At 49.4% G+C, this 20,030-nt stretch overlaps 1 protein-coding gene across 2 annotated transcripts in view; it reads left to right on the top strand.

The window, feature by feature from the left end:
• NFX1 (nuclear transcription factor, X-box binding 1) overlaps window positions 1-6,126 on the top strand; it is an 82,066-nt gene extending 75,940 nt beyond the window's left edge. For both annotated transcript variants that reach the window (XM_050760749.1, XM_050760748.1), the window contains exons 21-24: window positions 2-68; window positions 1,930-2,075; window positions 2,814-2,918; window positions 4,873-6,126. In XM_050760749.1, coding sequence (XP_050616706.1) covers window positions 2-68; window positions 1,930-2,075; window positions 2,814-2,918; window positions 4,873-4,945 — 391 coding nt within the window. In that variant the 3' untranslated portion in view covers window positions 4,946-6,126. The remainder of the gene's footprint in view (window position 1; window positions 69-1,929; window positions 2,076-2,813; window positions 2,919-4,872) is intronic.
• Window positions 6,127-20,030: the final 13,904 nt, after the last annotated feature.

The raw sequence follows: 20,030 nt of genomic DNA, 5'->3' as shown, positions 1-20,030 counted from the left end.
GGAAGGACTTAAAGTTTGTCAGTGACGTTGAGAAGGAAATGGAAACCCTCGTGGAGGCCGTGAATAAGGTTGAAGTGGAAACATCCCACTGGACATTTCTCTAAGGCCAGCTTGATGAAAAAAAAAAAAAAAAAAAATCAAGTCCTGGAAACACTGTCAACCCAGAGTAGTTGTAGGAAAAAGTCACAACTTCTTCAAGGATCCTTATCTGTCTCAAAACACAGCCATTATACCATCTGTGGAAGCCTGTCCTGGTTCAGGACAGTTGACTGCAGAAAAGATCTACAGTCGGCCAGGCGCAGTGTCTCAGGCCTGTAATCCCAGCACTTTGGGAGGCCGAGGCGGGCAGATCACCTGAGGTCAGGAGTTCTAGATCAGCCTGGCCAACGTGACAAAACCCCGTCTCTACTAAAAATATAAAAATTAGCTGGGTGTGGTGGCGGGCACCTGTTATCCCAGCTACTTGCAAGACTGAGGCAGGAGAATTCCTTGAACCCAGGAGGTGGAGGTTGCTGTGAGCGGAGATTCTGCCACTGCACTCCAGCCTGGGCAACAAGAGTGAAACTCCGTCTCAAAAAAAAAAAAAGGAAAAAGAAGGAAAGAAAAGATCTGCAGTCAGCTGTCAGTAAGGGCCAGGCGTGGTGGCACACACCTGTAATCCCAGCACTTTGGGAGGCTGAGGCAGCAGGCGGATCACTTGAGTCCAGGAGTTCGCGACCAGCCTGGGCAACATGGCAAAACCCTGTCTCTACAAAAAATAAAAAATTAGCCAGGTGTGGTGGTGCACACCTGTACTCCCAGCTACTCAGGGGGCTGAGGAAGGAGGATTGCTTAAGCCCGGGAGGTCAAGGCTGCAGTAAGCTGAGGTAGAGCCACTATACTCCAGCTTGAATCTCCAGCTTCAGATCCTGTCTCAAAAAAAAAAAAAAGAAAAGAAAAATACTGGCTAAATGCCTACGAATGGATGAAGAAACTCTGGGTGAAGGGTCTCAATAGTGATAGTTGAGTGACTGTGTGGGACACTTAGGAAGACACTCTAGCCCCTCAGATCTTTGAAGGGCTATTGTATGCTAGGAAAGCCCACTGATTCTTTATAATTCTAAAGGCAGGAATGTCCCCTTGGGGAAGGATAAAAGTTGTATGACTATAGCCGGAGAGCAGTGGGATAGACTCCTTCAGAAGAGGGAGACCCCTGTCCTAGAGGCAGCCAGGGATGTCACGGAGGTAGCTTTAAGTGAAAAAGTCTTGAGTTTAGTCAGAAGCCCCCAGCGCTGCATTGGCTCCCTCCCTCTTCCATCAGAGGGGACTGTGAGTAAGGATGAGATAGCTGCTTTAGCCCCTGTGTTTAATGCTGGTGGTTTTCCTTCCCAGTCTCCTTACCCTCTTCCCATTCCCCTCCTTTCCTTCCTTCTGTTACCACTTCCCAGCAGAATACTAACATGAAGGAGAAAATGGAGTGCATTGTTCCTCTCCTAATTAAGAAACCCGAACAGATGTGTTTCTCTGCTTGTGTGTCTGTATCTGAATACTCATTATTTTTAAAGTAGAACATACTTTTAAAGGAAATAATCTTTTCTTGTTTTGTAAGTCTTTATTTAGTTATTTTTGGGGAATATCACCCACTCCCCCGTGATGGAACCTATCAGGAAGAACCATTACGCTGTCTATCTAAGTCGTGGTTCACTTACCCTTTGTCCCTAACCCTGTCCAGCTGCTACTGTTGTGGCTAACAGAGTAGGTGAAAGAAGTGCATCAACACCCATCTTCCCAAACCCCTCCAGGCTTGCTTGGCAGTTAGTAAAATGCTCTATGCTATGGGCCTCTAAAATCACCTCATTGATCCGTGTAATTCTTGTGTGGTAAGATTAGTTGTAAGCCTTTTGTTTTCAGAATGATATGATCAATCTGTCATCTCTTCCCTTAATACAGGGAAAGAATAGTAAGAAAAGCCACAGCTTCCCTCCCATGAACAGAGACCACCGCCGGATCATCCATGACCTGGCCCAAGTTTATGGCCTAGAGAGCGTGAGCTATGACAGTGAACCAAAGCGCAATGTGGTGATCACTGCCGTCAGGTAGGTCGATCCCGCCATCAGAGGAAGAACTCCTAAGCAGGGCAAACTGGACCCAAGAAGCAGGGTCTGTCAATATTTGTCTTTCTCACTACTACTCTCCCTCTTGGAAAAGTAGAAGGAAAATCTGCTACTCTGGCACTTCCCTGATAATCTAAAGGCCTGAGCCAAAGAGTAAAACCTATGCCTCGATCCATAGGGCAGATGCACTCAAAATGCACAAGTGTCACATCTGCCTACAGTCATACCAGATGGCGGAAGCAGCATTTCTTCAGGCAAGGGGGCCTGCCCATCATATCTGCTCTTTTCTCCTTCTGTCTCCTGGTCCTCTGTCCTCTCCTTGGCTCTGTCCTCTTGGCAGAAAACAGAAAAAATGCTAAACTCTGGTTCAAGGCACCCTCTGTGAATGGTGGTTTTGCCATCAGAGGAAACTGAAGCAGTAATGTGACCAGGAGGGGACAGGGAGGACCTAGGATCACTCTCAGAACCTGGGAATAGGAAGAACTTCCCAATGAAGAAAACTTAAGTCTGACATGAAAGGAAGTAAGCCACAGGCCTAGCATAGATGGGTGGAAGGGATGGGGGGTTAAATGCAGGTGGCCATGCCTGAGAGCAGACAGTTCATACCAGAGAGTGCTCAGTAGGTCATAGTGCCAAAATCATGGGCTGAGTTTCTAGCTTTCTGTCCATCTCCACCAACGATTCTCACTTTTCAATGCTTGGTGTTTTGACTTTTTTCAGGGGGAAGTCCATTTGTCCTCCTACAACGCTGACAGGTGTGCTTGAAAGGGAAATGCAGGCACGGCCTCCACCACCAATTCCTCATCACAGACATCAGTCAGACAAGTAAGATTCTCCAGCTGCTTTCCAAGGGGACCTATCTGTCCAGAAAAGCCAGCAGGGGTTGAATTGTCCTGGGCTGCACCAGCCATTGGTGGCCTCCTCAGGCCTTGCCTTGGGGTACCATGTTCATATATGTAATGTTTAGTTGGGGTATCAGACACATTTGTTCCCACCACAGGGGTCCTAAGTTTGATGTTTGTAGTGCTTGATTCTAGAGAGAGCAGTCACTGGACGTAGTTTCCACGGTGTAGATGGTGACACTGGGAAGTGGATTCAGTCTGTCACACCAGATAGTTTAAGACTGAAACATCATGTAGTTAAGAATAGTTACTCTGGGCTGGGCGCGGTGGCTCACACCTGTAATCCCAGCACTTTGAGAGGCCAAGGCGGATGGATCACTTGAGGTCAGGAGTTCGAGACCAGCCTGGCCAGCAAGGTGAAAACCCATTTCTACTAAAAAATACAAAAAAGTAGCCGGGTATGGTGGTGGGCACCTGTAAACCCAACTGCTTGGGGGACTGAGGCAAGAGAATCACTTGAACCTGTGTGGGAGGTGGAGGTTGCAGTGAGCTGCGATCACGCCAGTGCACTCCAGCCTGGGCAACAGAGAGACAGACTCCATCCCAAAAAAAAAGAACAGTTACTCTGAAGATGGAAGTGGGTGTGGGGATGAGAATTGCCAGTGACAGGGGTGGGTGGTACTTTCTTGTTTTGTTCTGTCTACTTCTGTATGGTTTGAATAATTTTAATAACAAACATATTCATGATTTAAGGAGAAAAGAAAGCCAAGTTGGCAAGGGGCAAGTCTGCCAGATGTTTTCTTGGACGGGAGCAGGGAAGGAGCTCTGAGAGTTGGGGGACTATTGGGCCTTATTTGGAGAAACCAGAATTGTGGCCCGAAACCAACTTTAGAGCACTTAGTCATACCCCCAGTTGTCCCAGTTGTTTGTCACTTGTCAGGGAGAGGAAGGGAAGGCGGGATGGTGCTCCTCTGCTGCCCCACTGTAACCAAGGCAGTGTGGCTAAAAGTTACTTCAAAGCCCAGAAGGAGAGGGGTGCCTACTCCCGTTCTGGCTTTCCACAAACAAGTCCTAGCAGTACCTCCTCTGTGATTCCTGCACAAAACCTCTGGAAGGGTGGTTAGGGCAGTTTACAAGGTCACCATGAAGGTCAAGCACTTAGTGTTCCTGTGGGACTGGTAGGTGTTGCCCACTGGGCTCTGACTCAGCCAAGAGCGTCCTGGTCCCCAGGACCAGCCCCTCTCCACCCCTAGGAGCTGAGTGCCCTAGGTTCTGGTCAGCACAGCCTACAAATCCATATGGGCGGTCACTTTGGAAACATGAGGGGTTTTCTCAGACACTGCCACAGTCGGGTCCAGTCCTGCTTAGACACAACCATGTGAAGTTATTGGCCCCTTTATCCCATGCTATCTTTTTGAAAACACTTTGCTTGCTTTATTTTTGTACAAAACTCCATTACAGAAACTTTTTAGAGCAGAGAGGATAGTATTACTATCATAAATGCCCATGTGCCCATTACCAAATTTCAAAATCACCAGCTCATGTTTGTCCCACTATCAAAACTTCACAAGTGAGATGCTCGCTTGGCTTAAGCTATTAACTGAGCATTCATTGAACTGTGAAGGCAGGGAAAAATAATCATCATGTATGAAATACTGTGAATAGATTGTCAAAGGTTATCTCTAAACTGTGAAGTGTAAATAGAGAATTTGTTATCTCACAGAATGAAATTCCCCATGTAATATGTAAATCTAGAAAAAACAAAAGTTAAAAAAATTGTTCACAAAGGGCAGAAGGAAAAAAGTAAGAATAAAATAAAAATAAAGTAAATGTTTAAGCTTCACAAATGGTAAATCAGCTGATCCTTAACTTTCTGAAGACCTATATCTGTTTCCCCCAAAGAAGAAAAGACTGATCATTCTTTGTTTGTTTTTCAGGAATCCTGGGAGCAGTAATTTACAGAAAATAACCAAGGAGCCAATAATTGACTATTTTGATGTCCAGGACTAAGATCAAGGTGCACTTAGATAAAAGAATGATTAGGTATAGTGAGGACTCATTTGCCAGCAGATAAATCATGCCTGTTCCCCTCTGCCTGGCAGAATCACAGTCTCACATACTGTCTTGTACTGACACATCCAAAGCATGAGTGTGTCAGAAATCCCTTGTCTATTCCTATCTGTATAAAGTGTTTCATTATGACCAGATCTCCGATTGTATGGTCACTAGGTATGCAATTGTGTATTCAAAGAGGCTCTTCACACCATCACTGTGATTCCTCTGAGAGTTGGGGGACTATTGGGTTTTATTTGGACAAACCATACTTTTAGCCTGAAACCAACTTTATGCCACTAAGTCATAGCCTCAGTTGTCCCAGTTATTTGTTCTCCTGAAAATGCCTGAAACATCAGACAGACATTGCTTGCTTTACCCAAACTGATTAAAATCTTTAGGAGCACAAATGAATTTCTTAGTCTGAAATACCAAATAATGAATTGGTATACCATATCTGGAATTACACATGTTGTCTTAAACCCAGCCATCTTACCTAAGTCTTTTGCCAAAACCTCTCATAGGTATATCTAGCTGAACTTACTTTAGCGTTTCCCAATGTGATCAGTTCTAGACCTAGAAGGGGTCTAGAACTGCTTTACAGATTTCCATTTCCTTAAGTCCCCTGGCACTTCTCGTATCACATCACTGAACCTGTTCAATAACAATCAGTTTGGCCGTCCCCCATGATGGTAGAGGATATATAGAGCAAGTTTTTCTGCCAGGTTCACACTGTGGTCTCTGAACCGACCAGTATATTCCTAACTCTTCTCTGATAGAGAAAGAGTCTCAAATGGACAACTGTGCTGTGTTGCTTTTCCCTAGGCCTTCAGCAGCCATATTGGCTCTCCCTGCCTCTGAGCTCTGGACTCTATTCGAATATCCTAAGTAGTGTATGGACAGTTCAGGGCTTATGCCCAGCAGCCCACTGGAGGCATTCTTCAGGTTCCTTTAAGGCAGGTGCATTGATAGTTCCATTAGTATGACCCTTGCATTGGCACCCCTCCAGCCTGGAGGCCAGGCCTCCAGCAACTTCCTTCTGCCCCAGAACAAGCCACAAGCCCCAGAGCAACAGCAGGAGACTTGAGAAGTAGAGTCACGAAAACAAGCACTTAATTAAATTACAGAATTTAACTTTATAGGGCTTCCTTTTGATGTTTTCATTTTTTTATTTCTTTTCATTTTTTTCCTCAATCCTCCTCCTCCTGTAGCAGGGCTGTCCTTTGGTCCTTACCCGGTGTGCTTCGAAAGGGATCAGGAACAGCAGCAGGAACAGGCAGCTGGATGGAAGTGACAGAAAACAATGAAACCACCTCTGTCTGCGCCCATGTAGTGCAGGTCATTGGCCCCACACACAACAGGAAGCCCATGAGCATCTGTTACGTCTTTCAAGCAGTGGGTTCCGTGGATGAACAATACGTGTGAGAGTATCTCAGAATCAGCAAAAGGCAGGAGACCTGACATCAGATTCTAGCTCTGCCACATAACAACTTGCCACTTGATGCAATGAAAGTTTCACTGACCTCATTAGGGTTGTGAGGGTTAAAGGTGTAATATACATGGAGGTACCTGATCCATCAAAGATGCTCAAGTTCATAAAAATGATACTCAGTATCTAGAAAATATGTACACGTCTTCCTCCATAATACTAGCCAAGTAAAAGGTGTGGAATGCTAACCAGGCCTCTTCTGGTGAATATTTGCATGCCTACCCTGTGCCAGCCTTGTGCCAGGGCTGTGGGAAGCAGATGCAGGCTGGTTTCGTACATTTAGTAATCCAGGGAGCACACATGTGAACAGATGTTCTTAGTGGAATTGGCTGGTCTGCCACCAATAGGTCATTAATCGGTTATTAAAAGCTGAAGAGTCCTAAGAGGAATATTTTGTGAAGTCGCGGTAGAAATGGGTTAGCTCTGGGAGTCGGGGCAGGACACATGTGGGAAAGTGAAATGGGAGGAAGCGTTTGAGCTGAGGCTTGAGATGGTAGACTGCCATTTAGAGGAGGAAAGAGGCACATGCTGAGTGAAGGTAAGCAGCAGGAGACAGGGCTGGGGGAATGGTCGAGGAAGGGTTGTCCAGAGCAGGCAGACTACTAGGGGGACAGGTGATGAGGCTGGAGAGGTGGACAGGGGCCAGCTTATGGAGCGCCACAGGTAGTGACAAGAATTTTAAGCAGAGTGGCATGGCCAGATTTAGGATCTAGACCAGGATTCAGCAAATGTTTTGTGAAAAAAGATCAGATAGTAAATATTGTAGACTGTGAGACTTATAGTTTCTGTTGCAGCTGTCCAACTCGGCCATCATAGTGTGAGAGCAGCCGCAGACAATATGTAAATGAAAGAGTAAGACTCTGTTCTAACGCTTTATTTGTGCACACTGAAATAATTTCATATGATTTTTATGTCACAAAATATTCTTTTGACTTTTTTTCCCAACCATTTATAAACATAAAAACCATTCTTAGCTCATGAGTTGTGCAAAAACAGGCAACAGGCTAGATTTGACCAGGGACTTTATTTTACCTACTCTGTTCTGGAGCAGTCCGTCAGGCAGAAGAGTATAAAAGGGATTGGAGGGCTACTTCAAGGCAAGAAGCTCAGCCAGGAAGCTGCAGAAGTGATCCAGGGAGAGAAATGAGGGTTATAGGAGTTGGTACTGCAAAGAGGGAGAGATTCAGATCAGGGAGGTAGGATTGGATGCCAGAGGTTAATGGGAGAACTAGCCCCCCTCAAATCACCAAGGGGACCCCAGGTCTCCTCAGCAAGGGGAAGCTGCTGCTCGTAGCTTTGGTGGATTCCTCACTGAGCTGTGGCATTGGACAAGAGTGTACAGGAGCATGAGCTAGAGGGAAAGAGCCCTCTGCCTCCGCCACCCCATGCATGGAGGGAGGGCACCAGGACCCCAAGCTGTTGCTCCCTGAGAATCAGGTGGTAACTTCTCTCCCACACTGTCTTCAGCAGGAGAGTTTTTTTTGTTTTTGTTTTTGTTTTTTTTGAGACAGAGTCTGGCTCTGTCGCCCAGGCTGGAGTGCAGTGGCCGGATCTCAGCTCACTGCAAGCTCCGCCTCCCGGGTTTAAGCCATTCTCCTGCCTCAGCCTCTGGAATAGCTGGGACTACAGGCGCCCGCCACCTCGCCCGGCTAGTTTTTTGTACTTTTTAGTAGAGACGGGGTTTCACCGTGTTAGCCAGGATGGTCTCGATCTCCTGACCTCGTGATCCGCCTGTCTCGGCCTCCCAAAGTGCTGAGATTACAGGCGTGAGCCACCGCGCCCGGCCCAGCAGGAGAGTTTTTATGGGCCAGAGCTTTCCAGAGACCAAATTCTTCTCTCTGAAATTCCCTCTGGCTTGTTTGGCAGGGCCAGTTGCTGTCAATAGTGTTACCTGCCTGGCATGCAATAGTGGTTATATGCGGGACTGTGGAGATGAAAGCAGGCCCTCCTAGTTGCAGGTCTGTTGGCCACAGCCCTAGATCCTGTCTTGAAGAGGCCGGAGAAGGTGGCAAGGGAGGAGGAGGAGAAGGTCTTGAGGGAGGAGGAGGGGCAAAGACTCGCTCACTGAGTCCTATAGATTAAGGTTTGGGGGAGAATCCCTCCTGTGTAGTGCTGGCCTTCTTTCTTTATGCCCGAAGCCTGGAGACCTTGTTCCCTAAGGAGAACCTGCTGATGTGCCTCCTCTTCTAAAATCAGGGAGGGACAGCCAGGCCAGCTCCTTCACCATGGCAGACCTGCCTTCCTCATTAGCCTTCCTCACACACAAACATTGGGAAGTTCAGCCTCCCTAACTTCCCACATGGCCTCAACACAGATGTCCCATAGCATCTCCCATGGCTCAAGGATCCCCAGGGACTTCTCTAGGCCATGTCAGTCCCTCAGCCTACAAAGGCCAAGCCCAGAAGGAACAAGTTCCCTGGGGTCACACTGCCACACTAGAAACATCCTGTACCAGGAGGGGGCTGAGTCCTCAGGACAAGGGGAGCTGTTTTTCTTCCTGGCTTCCCCGAACACAGCTCAGTGGGAAGTCCTTCCCAGTGTCCCAGGCTCCCCTCAGCCCAGGCTTCGCAAGATCATTCTTCATAATGCCCAACCTTCTGGAGAGCTGTCTGCAGAGAATCCAGCTGGACAGCTAGGATATCTGTGTTGCTGCCTCCACTCACTCTGTCCCTGGGCAGTTTGGGCATCAGTTTCTGCATCTGTCAGGTGAGATAATGGTTCCTGCTCATGGGCTTCCCAGAGCGATCGTGAGGGTGGTGAGTAGACAGAGAGGGTCAGAGATCAGGAGAGTCTCTAAGTGCCATGTGGCATCTCAGCACAGGCGAACCTCTGGAGCCCATACCAGGTCTGGCCCTCAGAGAATAGCTCTTGGGGAAGGGGGAAAGGAACAGAGCTGTAATCAGGCTGCTCAGACAAGGGCTAGGGTTTTGGCCACCCCTACTGACACTCCCCTCACTAGATTCAAGCCTGACACATCAGTGAGGGAGTTGAAAGTCCTCATCTGCTCACATTTTCCCCAGAACCTTTTTTTACAGTAGGTAATGGCTATTGAGCACTTAATATGTGCTGAGCACCACAGCCATCTCTTACTCCTCAAAGCCCCATGAAACCAGCATGGTGGCACACATCTCAGCTACCCAAGAGGCTGAGGCAGGAGGATTGCTTGAACCCTTGAGTTGTGCAAGCCCAGGAGGCTGCACTGAGCCACATTTGCACCACTGCACTGCAACCTGGATGATAGAGCAAGACCCTGCCTCCAACAAAACAAAGGCCAGGTGCAGTGGCTCAGGCCTGTAATCCCAACACTTTGGGAGGCTGAGGCAGGAGGGGATCACTGGAGCCCAGAAGTTCAAGACCAGCCTGGGCAGCAAAGTGACACCCCGTCTCTACAAAAAATTAGCCAGGTGTGGTGGCATGCACCTATAGTCCCAACTACTTGGGAGCCTGAGGTGGGAGGATTGCTTGAGCCCAGGAGGTTGAGGCTGCAGTGAGCCAAGGTTGTGCCATTGCACGCCAGCCTACACAACAGAGAGAGACGTCTCAAAAAAAAAAAAAAAAAATCCCTGTGAAGTATGTATTCTTATTATCCTCATTTTACTAGAGGGGAAACTAAAGATTGGAGAAGTTAGGTCTCTTGCCCAAAATCACTCAGCAAACAACCGATGATCTGAAATTCCTCTCAGGTCTGTGTCCTTGACAAGAGCTGTATGAATTGCCCCTGAAACTGTCTTAAAACTGCCTTGGAATTGGGGCATTCGTACAGCTCTTTTTGGAGTTCCTGGGGCAGAGTGGCCCAGGTCAGTCCAAGTGGAAGGAAAGTTTACACATATTCCAAAGCAGAAAACACCAGTTAATCCCCAACTCCTGCTCTGGAAGACAAGGCTTTTTCTCCAGTGGCCACTAGGGTGCAGTATGTATCCCTAAACCCGGAGCCTGGGGGTGGAGTGGAGGAACGCTTACACTTTGCCTCCGGAAAGCTCTCTATGTAAAACTGTTCAGTAGAGTTTATAACCAATATTTTTAAAATTTGTCACATTTCATTTTTTTAATATTATTTTCTCTCTGCTTGTTGATATACACAGTATAGGCCATGGGAAGGTTTAGGGCAAAGGAGTGAATGATAAAGCCTAGCTTCTTGTTGTTGTTGTTTTTGAGACAAGTCTTGCTCTGTCCCCCAGACTGGAATGCAGTGGCATGATCTCGGCTCACTGCAATCTCTGCCTCCTGGGTTCCTGCAATTCTCCTGTCTCAGCCACCTGAGTAGCTGAAATTACAGGCCTGAAATTACAGGCGTGCACCGCCACGCCCGGCTACGTTTTGTATTTTTAGTAGAGACGAGGTTTCACCATGTTAGCCATTCCAGTCTCAGGTGATCCGCCTGCCTCATCATCCGAAAGTGCTGGGATTAGAGGTGTGAGCCACCGCATCCAGTCTGCTAGCTCATTTTTTTAAAGGGTAATGCTAGCTACTGTATTGAGACTAGACCACAGGGCTGAGTGGGAACAAGGGAAGAGGCTGGAAGACCAGAAGGCCCCTGCTGTAATCTGAAAGAGGCAGCATTGGCTGGAACCAAGGTAACAGTGCTGTAGTGGTGAGGAGTGGCTGGATTCTGGACACATTTTGCAGCTTAACACCTATAGCTTTTGCCGACAGCTGGGATGTGGGGTGTGAGAGCGAGAGAAGAGTCAGGGATGACTTTAAAGTTTTTGGCCTGAGCAATTGGAAGACTGAGTTTGATGTTTACTGAGATAGGAAAGTGTGTGGGAGGAGCGGGCTTGGGGATGAAAATCTGTCCAGTAGGCAGTTGTGTGTGGGAGTCTGAAGTCTGGAGACAGGACTGGGCTGGAAATCTAATTTGGGGAGCTGTTAATGGCGCCTATAATGGTATTTAAAGGCTGGTGAAATCATGTAGGGAAGGAGAGTGAAAGAGAAGATTTCCAAAGGTAACTATGCCCTGGGTACACCCTCATCCTGAAGGCAGGAAGCTGAGAACAGGGCAGGAGTTAGAGATGTCCAAAGCCAGAGACGGGCTGAAGCTGCAGGACTCAGTGCTACAGGAAGTCCTGTAGGGTGACGGGCTCTAGGGTTTTCTTCCAGGTTGCCTAGGGGAGGATGGCCTTCTCTCACTTATCCTGACCTGTCTGAACCCCTTGAGAGAAGGGCCTGGCCCTAGGGCACATACTCAGTTAAGGCCTCAAGAGTGTTCAGGCTCCCAGGGCCAAAGGAGACCATGAGCCTTGGCTACTTCCACTCCTTTTATTTTCTTTTTTTTTTTTTCCCAAGATGGGATCTCGTTCTGCCACCCAGGCTGGAGTGCAGTGGCGCGATCTCAGCCCACTGCAAGCTCCACCTCCCAGGTTCACGCCATTCTCCTGCCTCAGCCTCCCAAGTAGCTGGGACTACAGGCGCCCGCCACCACGCCTGGCTAATTTTTTATATTTTTAGTAGAGACGGGACTTCACTTTGTTAGCTAGGATGGTCTCGATTTTCCGACCTCGTGATCCGCCCACCTCGGCCTCCCAAAGTGCTGGGATTACAGGCGTGAGCCACCGCGCCCAGCCGACTTCCTCTCCTTTTCTTTTGCCCCAATATGGGTGCTCTAGTGGTCTCCACAATCTCTCCCTGGGCTACCTCGTCCACCTGCAAGCCTTCAACTGCCACTGCTGGGCTTCAGTGCTCTGTCTCCAATGCAGATCCCTGGCTTTCGCTAGATGTCCCAGCATGTTCAATACCGCAGCCATCTTTCCCCCCCAAACTGTCTTCTCATGTCTGCACCACCTACCCAGTTCCTAGACAGAGCCCTGGACAACACCTACCACCCTTCCCAGAGCCTACTCAAGGTCCATAACTTCCAGCTTCTGAATCTCTTATCTGGTCATCCTCTCTTCTCCCCCACCCTTCACCAGCTGTGTCAATTCAGCTGCCTCTCGTTGCTCTCCTGCCCCCAGTCCCTCCCCTTCCAATTCAGCCTCCACACAGAGGCTAAAGGGCCCCTTCTCCGGCACAAATCTGGCTCTGCCATGACTTGGCTTAACACTCTTTTCTGAATATCTAAAAGATGAAAGTCCCCGCTGCCCACCCTGGCCCCCTAAGCACCTCCAGCCACTCCCTACCTTGCCTGCTCCCTGTCAAGTGCGTCGGTGTGAAGAGAGTCCACCAACAGGCTTTGTGTGAGCAACAAGGCTGTTTATTTCACCTGGGTGCAGGCGGGCTGAGTCTGAAAAAGGAGTCAGCAAAGGGTGGTGGGATTATCATTAGTTCTATAGGTTTTGGGATGGGGGTGGAGTTAGGAGCAATGTTTTGCGGGCAGGGGGTGGATCTCACAAAAGTAAATTCTCAACGGTAGGGAGAATTAAAAAGAACCTTCTTAAGGGTGGGGGAGATTACAAAGTATATTGATCAGTTAGGATGGGGCAGAAACAAATCACAATGGTGGAATGTCATCAGTTAAGGCTATTTTCACTTTTGTGGGTCTTCAGTTGCTTCAGGTGATCTGGATGTATACATGCAGGTCACAGGGGATCAGGCTTAGCTTGGGCTTAGAGGCCTGACACTCCCCTGCAGCCACACTGAGCATCCTGGGGCTCTGAACTCAGCCTTTGTTCCTGCCGTTACCTCTAGCTGGAACCCCCAAACCCCTGTCCCTGGTGAACAAGACTGCCTAGTATGGGTGAGAAGTGCCTTGAGAGCTGGGGTAGGCACTGGGTTGGGGGTCAGGGGTGGTGGGGAAAGAGGGAGTCCTTCCAGCAGGGCTCTGGAGGACCTCTCAAATGAGGCATCTCCTTCCCGCTTCAGAGACTCTTGCGGGGCCAAAGGTTGGGTGGGCCCAGGAGGGCACCTTCAACTAGCCTTCCTCTGCCCAAAAACTGAGTCTCCCTTAGCCTTAGAAGTTTTATCATCTGTCTCATATCCCCTGGCACAGGACCAGAGGCCAAGGCAGGGCTTGGGGAATGGCGAGGGTTGGGGAGGGCAAGAACACGGTTTTGCTACCCCTGACAGGGCTCTTCCAGGGGCCTATTGCAACCCCCATCTAAGGACTCCTCATTGGCCAGTGAGGGTTTGTGTGGGTCCCTGGAGGACTCAAAGGATCAACCCAAAATTTGGGGCCTCATCTGTGTGAGCTGTGTATGTCTTCTCCCTTAGCCCCTGACCCAGCCTCAGAGCCTCCACCCTCCACTAACCAGGCCTTCCCACTGGGCCCAGAGCATCCTCTCCAGAACCCCCACCTTGGCTCCTGACCATAGAGACAAGGAGAGACCATGAGCTCTGGCAAACTCTACCCAGCCTTGCTACATCACAAGGGAATGCTAGTGTCAAGAATTAAACTTGAAGCATCTCAGTTCCTCTCAGCCTCATTATCGCATTTTTGAGGTATGAAAACTGAGGCTCACAGAGATTAAATCACTTGCCCAAAGTTCAGGGTGCACACTTGAGTGGGTTTTTTTAATTTGTAGTTTTGTTTTGTGTGTTTGTTATTTTAACTATATAACATATATACCTATATGTTATATATACTCATGTTTACAAAATATACTTAATACACAATTTAAAAACCAAATAAGGCCGGGTATGGTGGCTCACGCCTGCAATCCCAGCACTTTGGGAGGCAGAGGCGGGTGGATCACCTGAGGTCAGGAGTTGAAGATCAGCCTGGCCAACATGGTAAAACCCCGTCTCTACTAAAAATACAAAAATTAGCCAGGTGTGGTAGCACGTGCCTGTAGTCCCAGCTACTCAGGAAGCTGAGGCAGAAGATTCACTTGAACCCGGAAGGCAGAGGTTTCAGTGAGCCAAGATCGCGCCACTGCACTCCAGTCTGGGCAACAGAGCAAGACTCTGTCTCAAAAAATAATAATAAATAAATAAATAATAAAAACCAAACAAAAACTAGCCAAGGTCACCTCCTTGGTTTCTGGCTGAAAGCACAGGCTTCGTGGGCACATTGACAAGGGCTGTAATTCCTGCTCTCTGCCCCTTACTGAGCCAATCTCCCCGGCCTCAGTTTCCCTGTATGTCAGATGGCATGATGACGTGCAGCTCCCTTCAGAGGGTGCGTAGTGATAGCAGCACACACACTCCCATGTGCCAGGCATCGCCCGCGTCATCCTCCCAGCGGCACTGTGAAGTGGGAGCTATTATCTTGCCTAAGGTCATATGGCTAGTGAGTGGCAGGGCCGGTATTTGGATCCAGGCGGGCTTGCTTCATTGTCTGTGCTAAGTGCCACAGTATGAGCCCCTGCCATGTACAGGAGGGTGGGGGTCACCCTGAGTTTCACTGTTTCTACTGTAAGATCAGCACAGAGGTGAGTATGGAGCAACTGTGCTGTTCAGAGTGACTCCGGCCTCCTCACAGTGAGGGTGCCAGCACCAGGCCAGGCCTGAGGCGACTGCTCCCACCTCTTCCTAGGCTGCAGGACCCCAGCTGAGGGAGGAAACCTAAGACCAGCCAGATCAGGGTGCTGCCAGTATCCCTTGGAATCCCTGGAGCTGAATGGGAGAGCAGGCCAGGCAGGGGTAAGGGACTTCCCTCAAAGCTGGGACTACTAGGCTGAGAACCATACATTCATCTGCAGAGCCCTGGATGGGCCTGGCCTGGGAGTGGGGCCATGACATGAGGCTTCAAAGTGCTGTAAGAAGAGCTGGGGGGCTCTCCAGACACCAAAAGATCCAAGCCTTCTGTACATGTGGGGAAACTGAGGCCCAGAGAGGGAAGGGGTCCTATCCAGGTCACACAGCCAGTCCATGCTGGGCCTGGGAGAATGGGAGAGGGTCCGGTGCTCCCATGGCTCATGTCCTAGCCCGGGTCCCAGAGCTGCACAGATCCATCTACAGGAGGAACCATGCGTATGCATGCATGTGCATACGTGTGTGTGCACACGTATGCATGACAGCAAAACCAAGAGCAGGGACCTACAAGGTACTATGATGCCCACCCCACCTTATCCTGATGCCTCCCTCCCTCCCTCCCTCCTTCCTCCTTTCCTTCCTTCCTTCCTGATGCAGTACCTGTCTTTCTCCTCCAGAGACTGCCCTTACCTCTGCCCCAGCCCTTGTTTTCATCTATCCCCAGGGCCTGGCCTCAGTCCACCCACCATCCCCCTTCTCTGACATCTCCCCTTTCCTCTTTCCATTCCAGCACCATGGCCCCTCCAGCTCCCCCTCAGAGAGCTGGCTGTTCCTTCAGCCTGGCATGTTCTTTCCCCAAGTGTCCACATGGCTCACTCCCTCACTCCTTCAGGTCTTTACTCAAAGTCACCTTCTCACTGAGGCCATCTGCTCTTCACACCTCCCCACACTTTCTATACACTGCCTGCTTTTTCTCCATAGCATCTATAACACGCCATATATTTTACATAGAACGCTAGCTCCATGAGGACAAGGACTTTTATCTTCCTTATGCCTGTGTCCTCAATGCTGGAATGGTGCCTGGCACACTGGGGGCTCTCAACTGGTATCTGCCAAGAGAATGGAAAGGCTTGCTCTGCAACTGGTCAGGGCTCATCTGAGCCTGATGTTGGGACCAGAAACTGCAAGGTGTTAAGGGCAGAGGGCCTAGTGCAAGCCTGTGGCAGAGCAGTGGACAGCAGGTGGGAGCTCTGTATGAACCCATGGCTGCCCTGCCTCCAGGGCCCCTCCCAGGGACAGGAGGATGCCAGAGGGCTGAAGTGCTTGGGGAACGGCAGAGGAGGGTAGGAACCAGAACCCTGGGCCCCGTATATGCCTCTCTCAGCTGTAACTGAGGCCTTGGGACCATTCTGCTCTGGAATGCCAAGAATGAGAGAGGCTAACAGGGCCACTGAGGGTAAGACTGGGGAAGGGGCTTACAGAGGGTCACCGAAGAAGGCTATTGTACAGCTGGGGACTTCCAACTTCCAGCTGTGGGCCCTTCCCTGGTCACTCCCAGCCCTGGTTCCCCTGGCTCAGCTCCTCCCACCATGGGATGTCAGACACAGTCGTCCTCCCTGGATTCCCTGTGATCTCACCAGGCTCCCCACCTGTTACCCCTACCTCCTGCCCCCCATTCTCACACTACAGCTATTCTTTCTTTGTCTTTTAAATACTACATACTGGCCAGGTGCGAGGGCCCACGCCTGTAATCCTAACACTTTAGAAGGCCAAAGTGGGTGGATCACTTGAGGTCAGGAGTTTGAGACCAGCCTGGCCAACATGGTGAAATCCGGTCTCTACTAAAAATGCAAAAATTAGCCGGGCGTGGTGGCGCACGCCTGTAATCCCAGCTACTTGAGAGGCTGAGGAAGGAGAATTGCTTGAACCCGGGAGGCAGAGGTTTCAGTGAGCTGAGATCACGCCACTGCACCCCAGCCTGCGCAATGGGAGCGAGACTCCATTAAAAAAAAAAAAATATATATATATATATATAAAAAAAACATACAAACAATATGGATCACATTTATATGCTATCAATCATATAATAAACCCACAAATGTCCAACCCCAGAACTAGAAAATTATTAATAGCTTGCACTACTCTGGTGTTCCTCCCCATCTGCCTGTAGGAATTATTTCTTTTTCTAAAATAGCTTTCTTACATATATATAGTGAAGAATGTATTTTTGCTTATTTTTCAGCTACAAGACCGGTGTCACATTGTATATAGTCTGTATTACTTTTTTGTTTTTTTGAGACGGAATCTCACTCTGTCACCCAGGCTGGAGTACAGCAGCACAATCTCCACTCACTGCAACCTCCGCCTCCTGGACTCTGGATTCAAGGGATTCTCTCTTGCCTCAGCTTTTTGAGTAGCTGGGACTACAGGTGCCCAACTACACCAGGCTGCTGTTGTTTTTGTTTGTTTGTTTGTTTTTGTTTTTGTTTTTGTTTTTGTTTTGTTTTGAGGCCGTCTCGCTCTGTCGCCAGGCGGGAGTGCAGTGATGCAATCTTGGCTCACTGCAACCTCCGCCTCCCAGGTTCAGGCAATTCTCCCACCTCAGTCTCCCGAGTAGCTGGGACTACAGGTGCCTGCCACCACACCCAGCTAATTTTTGCATTTTTAGTAGAGACAGGGTTTTACCATGTTGGCCAGGATGGTCTTGATCTCTTGACCTTGTGATCCACCCACCTCTGCCACCCAAAGTGCTGGGATTACAGGCGTGAACCACCACGCCCGGCTACTGTTACTACTTTTTATGCCTCCAGAATTTTTCTGTGTTGTTGCAGGTGTCTGTTGTGCCTTAATTTTCACTATTGTAGAGGATTCTATTATGTGCAATTGCACAGCCGTGTATGTATCTGTTCCCCTGTGGAGGGACATTTGGGTTGTGTCCAGTGTCTCTTGACCACCTACCTTGTGCAGTGCCCCCTGACCCTCCTGTCATTAATCCACACTCTAGCTACATCCACAGACCCATGACTTCATTAACCCCCATCTTCTACTTCTGAGCTCCAGACCATATAAAAGGCATAACTGTGTTTATTGAGCACTTACTCTGAGCCAGAAACGATTCTCAACATTTTACATGTGGTAGCGCATTTAATTTTCACAGCAACACAAATGGGAGGTAATATTCTTTTTTTTTTTTTTTTTTTTTTTTGAGACGGAGTCTCGCTCTGTAGCCCAGGCTGGAGTGCAGTGGCCGGATCTCGGCTCACTGCAAGCTCCGCCTCCCGGGTTCACGCCATTCTCCAGCCTCAGCCTCCCGAGTAGCTGGGACTACAGGCGCCCGCCACCATCACCCGGCTAGTTTTTTGTATTTCTTAGTAGAGACGGGCTTTCATTTAGCCAATCTCGATTCACGTGATCCGCCCGTCTCGGCCTCCCAAAGTGCTGGGATTACAGGCTTGAGCCACCGCGCCCGGACGGGAGGTAATATTCTTATCGTCATTTTACAGATGAGAAGACCAAGGCCCAGAAGGGTTGAATATCTTGCTCAAGATCACACACCTTTTGCCACCCCCAATTCCAAGTCCCATAGGCAACTCAGACTCAGCACGTCCGTGATGTAACTTATCATCTTCCTCTCCAAGCCATTTCCGCACTTGTGTCCTACTCTCAGTGGGGACGTCTCCAATCCCCAGGCCCAAGCTGGAAACTGGAAGCCTTTTCTGACTCCTCCCTCTCCCTCACCCACTCCATCCAAATGGAGCCTAAGTCCTGCACATTGTACTTCTCGGATATTGATCAATCCCATCTCTCGTCTCCACGTCCACAGTGCTGACCCATTATTAGGTGCCCAGCTGCTGCTCCTGGCTCATCACTTCCCGGCAGTCTTCGCAGGCCCGTCTCCACCATTTCCAACATCCTACACACTGTGGCTCAGGTGTGCTTTCTAAACCTCACCTCACCATGTCCCCCACCTCCAGAACGAAGCCCAGCTTCCTCTGCCCATCCCCTCAAACTGTAAAGTGCAGCGCCCAGCCCCAAAAAAGACACCCCCCACCACCATACCTTGCTCTGTCTCCTCCTGGGAAGCCTCCTGGCCTTGACCCAGAGGCTGCATGTGAGTTTCCCCACCCCGAGCCCCACAGCCTCCAAGCCTCCCACTCTGCACGCACCTTCTTCCTTATAATTACCTGTTCCCCATTAAACTGCAACCCTCAAAGGCAGAGCACAGCACACCCACTGCACATCCCCAGTGTCCAGGCAGGGCCTGCACACAGTAGGTGCACAATAATTGTTGAAAGGCAAAATGCATGAGCAATGACAGGAACCATGGGTGATGCTGCTTTCTGAGCCCCAGGCAGCAGAGTGACTCCTGCCTGGCCCCAGGGTCAGCAGATCCTGGCCCCCCACCCCCACCCCCACCCAACCTCTGCGGCTGCTTCCCTGGGGCTCTTGGGGCCCTATGAGGCTTCTTCCTGTGTCTTCATGTGTTCTAAGGATTTCCCTCTTTGCATCTTCCTTTCCAATTCCTTCATGTGGGAGCACTCTGGCACCAGGGAGAAGAAGGAGGAGCCCAACCCCTTACCAGCCTTCAATCTATAACAAGCATTCTCAAGGGAATTAAAACTGATTCTTAAAAGGAGAGGTGAAAAAAAAATCTTAACTCTATTTTATGTATAAAGCACAGAACATATACAGCACATAAATAGATATATAGTATATCTGTGATATTAAAATTTCATGTGATTAAGGAAAAAAAATCTAGAAGACTACTAGGGAAGGCACTAATAAAAAAAAGGCTAAAAAATTCTGATCTACATTCTTGGGCCTTGCCTTGTCTGGTCCAAGAACTGGCCAGAACTCGGGGAAAGGAAGAACCAGGGGAGAGTCTAGAGTCCAATCTCAGGATCCCTTCAAAGTATTTCCAAAGCCGGCCCCCCACCAGCCAGCTACGGTCCTTTCCCCAAAACAGCCCTTCCTTCCCCCGTGCCTGAAAATCCCTCATTCTGTTTCTGTCATTCTTTCGTCTCACCCTGTTGCTACTGAGGGCACAGGTCAGCTCTTCCCCGTTCTCCCCCTGGGGCACCCCAGTTCCCAGGGCGTGAAAGACTCAAGGCGCCTCACCTCTACACCTTGGGCTAAGACATAGCCCTAGAGCTCCTGGAAGAACCCAGGAGGGAAGCCTGACCACAGGAGGCCCCCAGGAAGTGGGGC

This window comes from Macaca thibetana, chromosome 15 (assembly GCF_024542745.1).
Source record: "Macaca thibetana thibetana isolate TM-01 chromosome 15, ASM2454274v1, whole genome shotgun sequence".
NCBI lineage: Eukaryota > Metazoa > Chordata > Mammalia > Primates > Cercopithecidae > Macaca > Macaca thibetana.
This window is presented reverse-complemented; position numbering and strand designations above follow the sequence as displayed.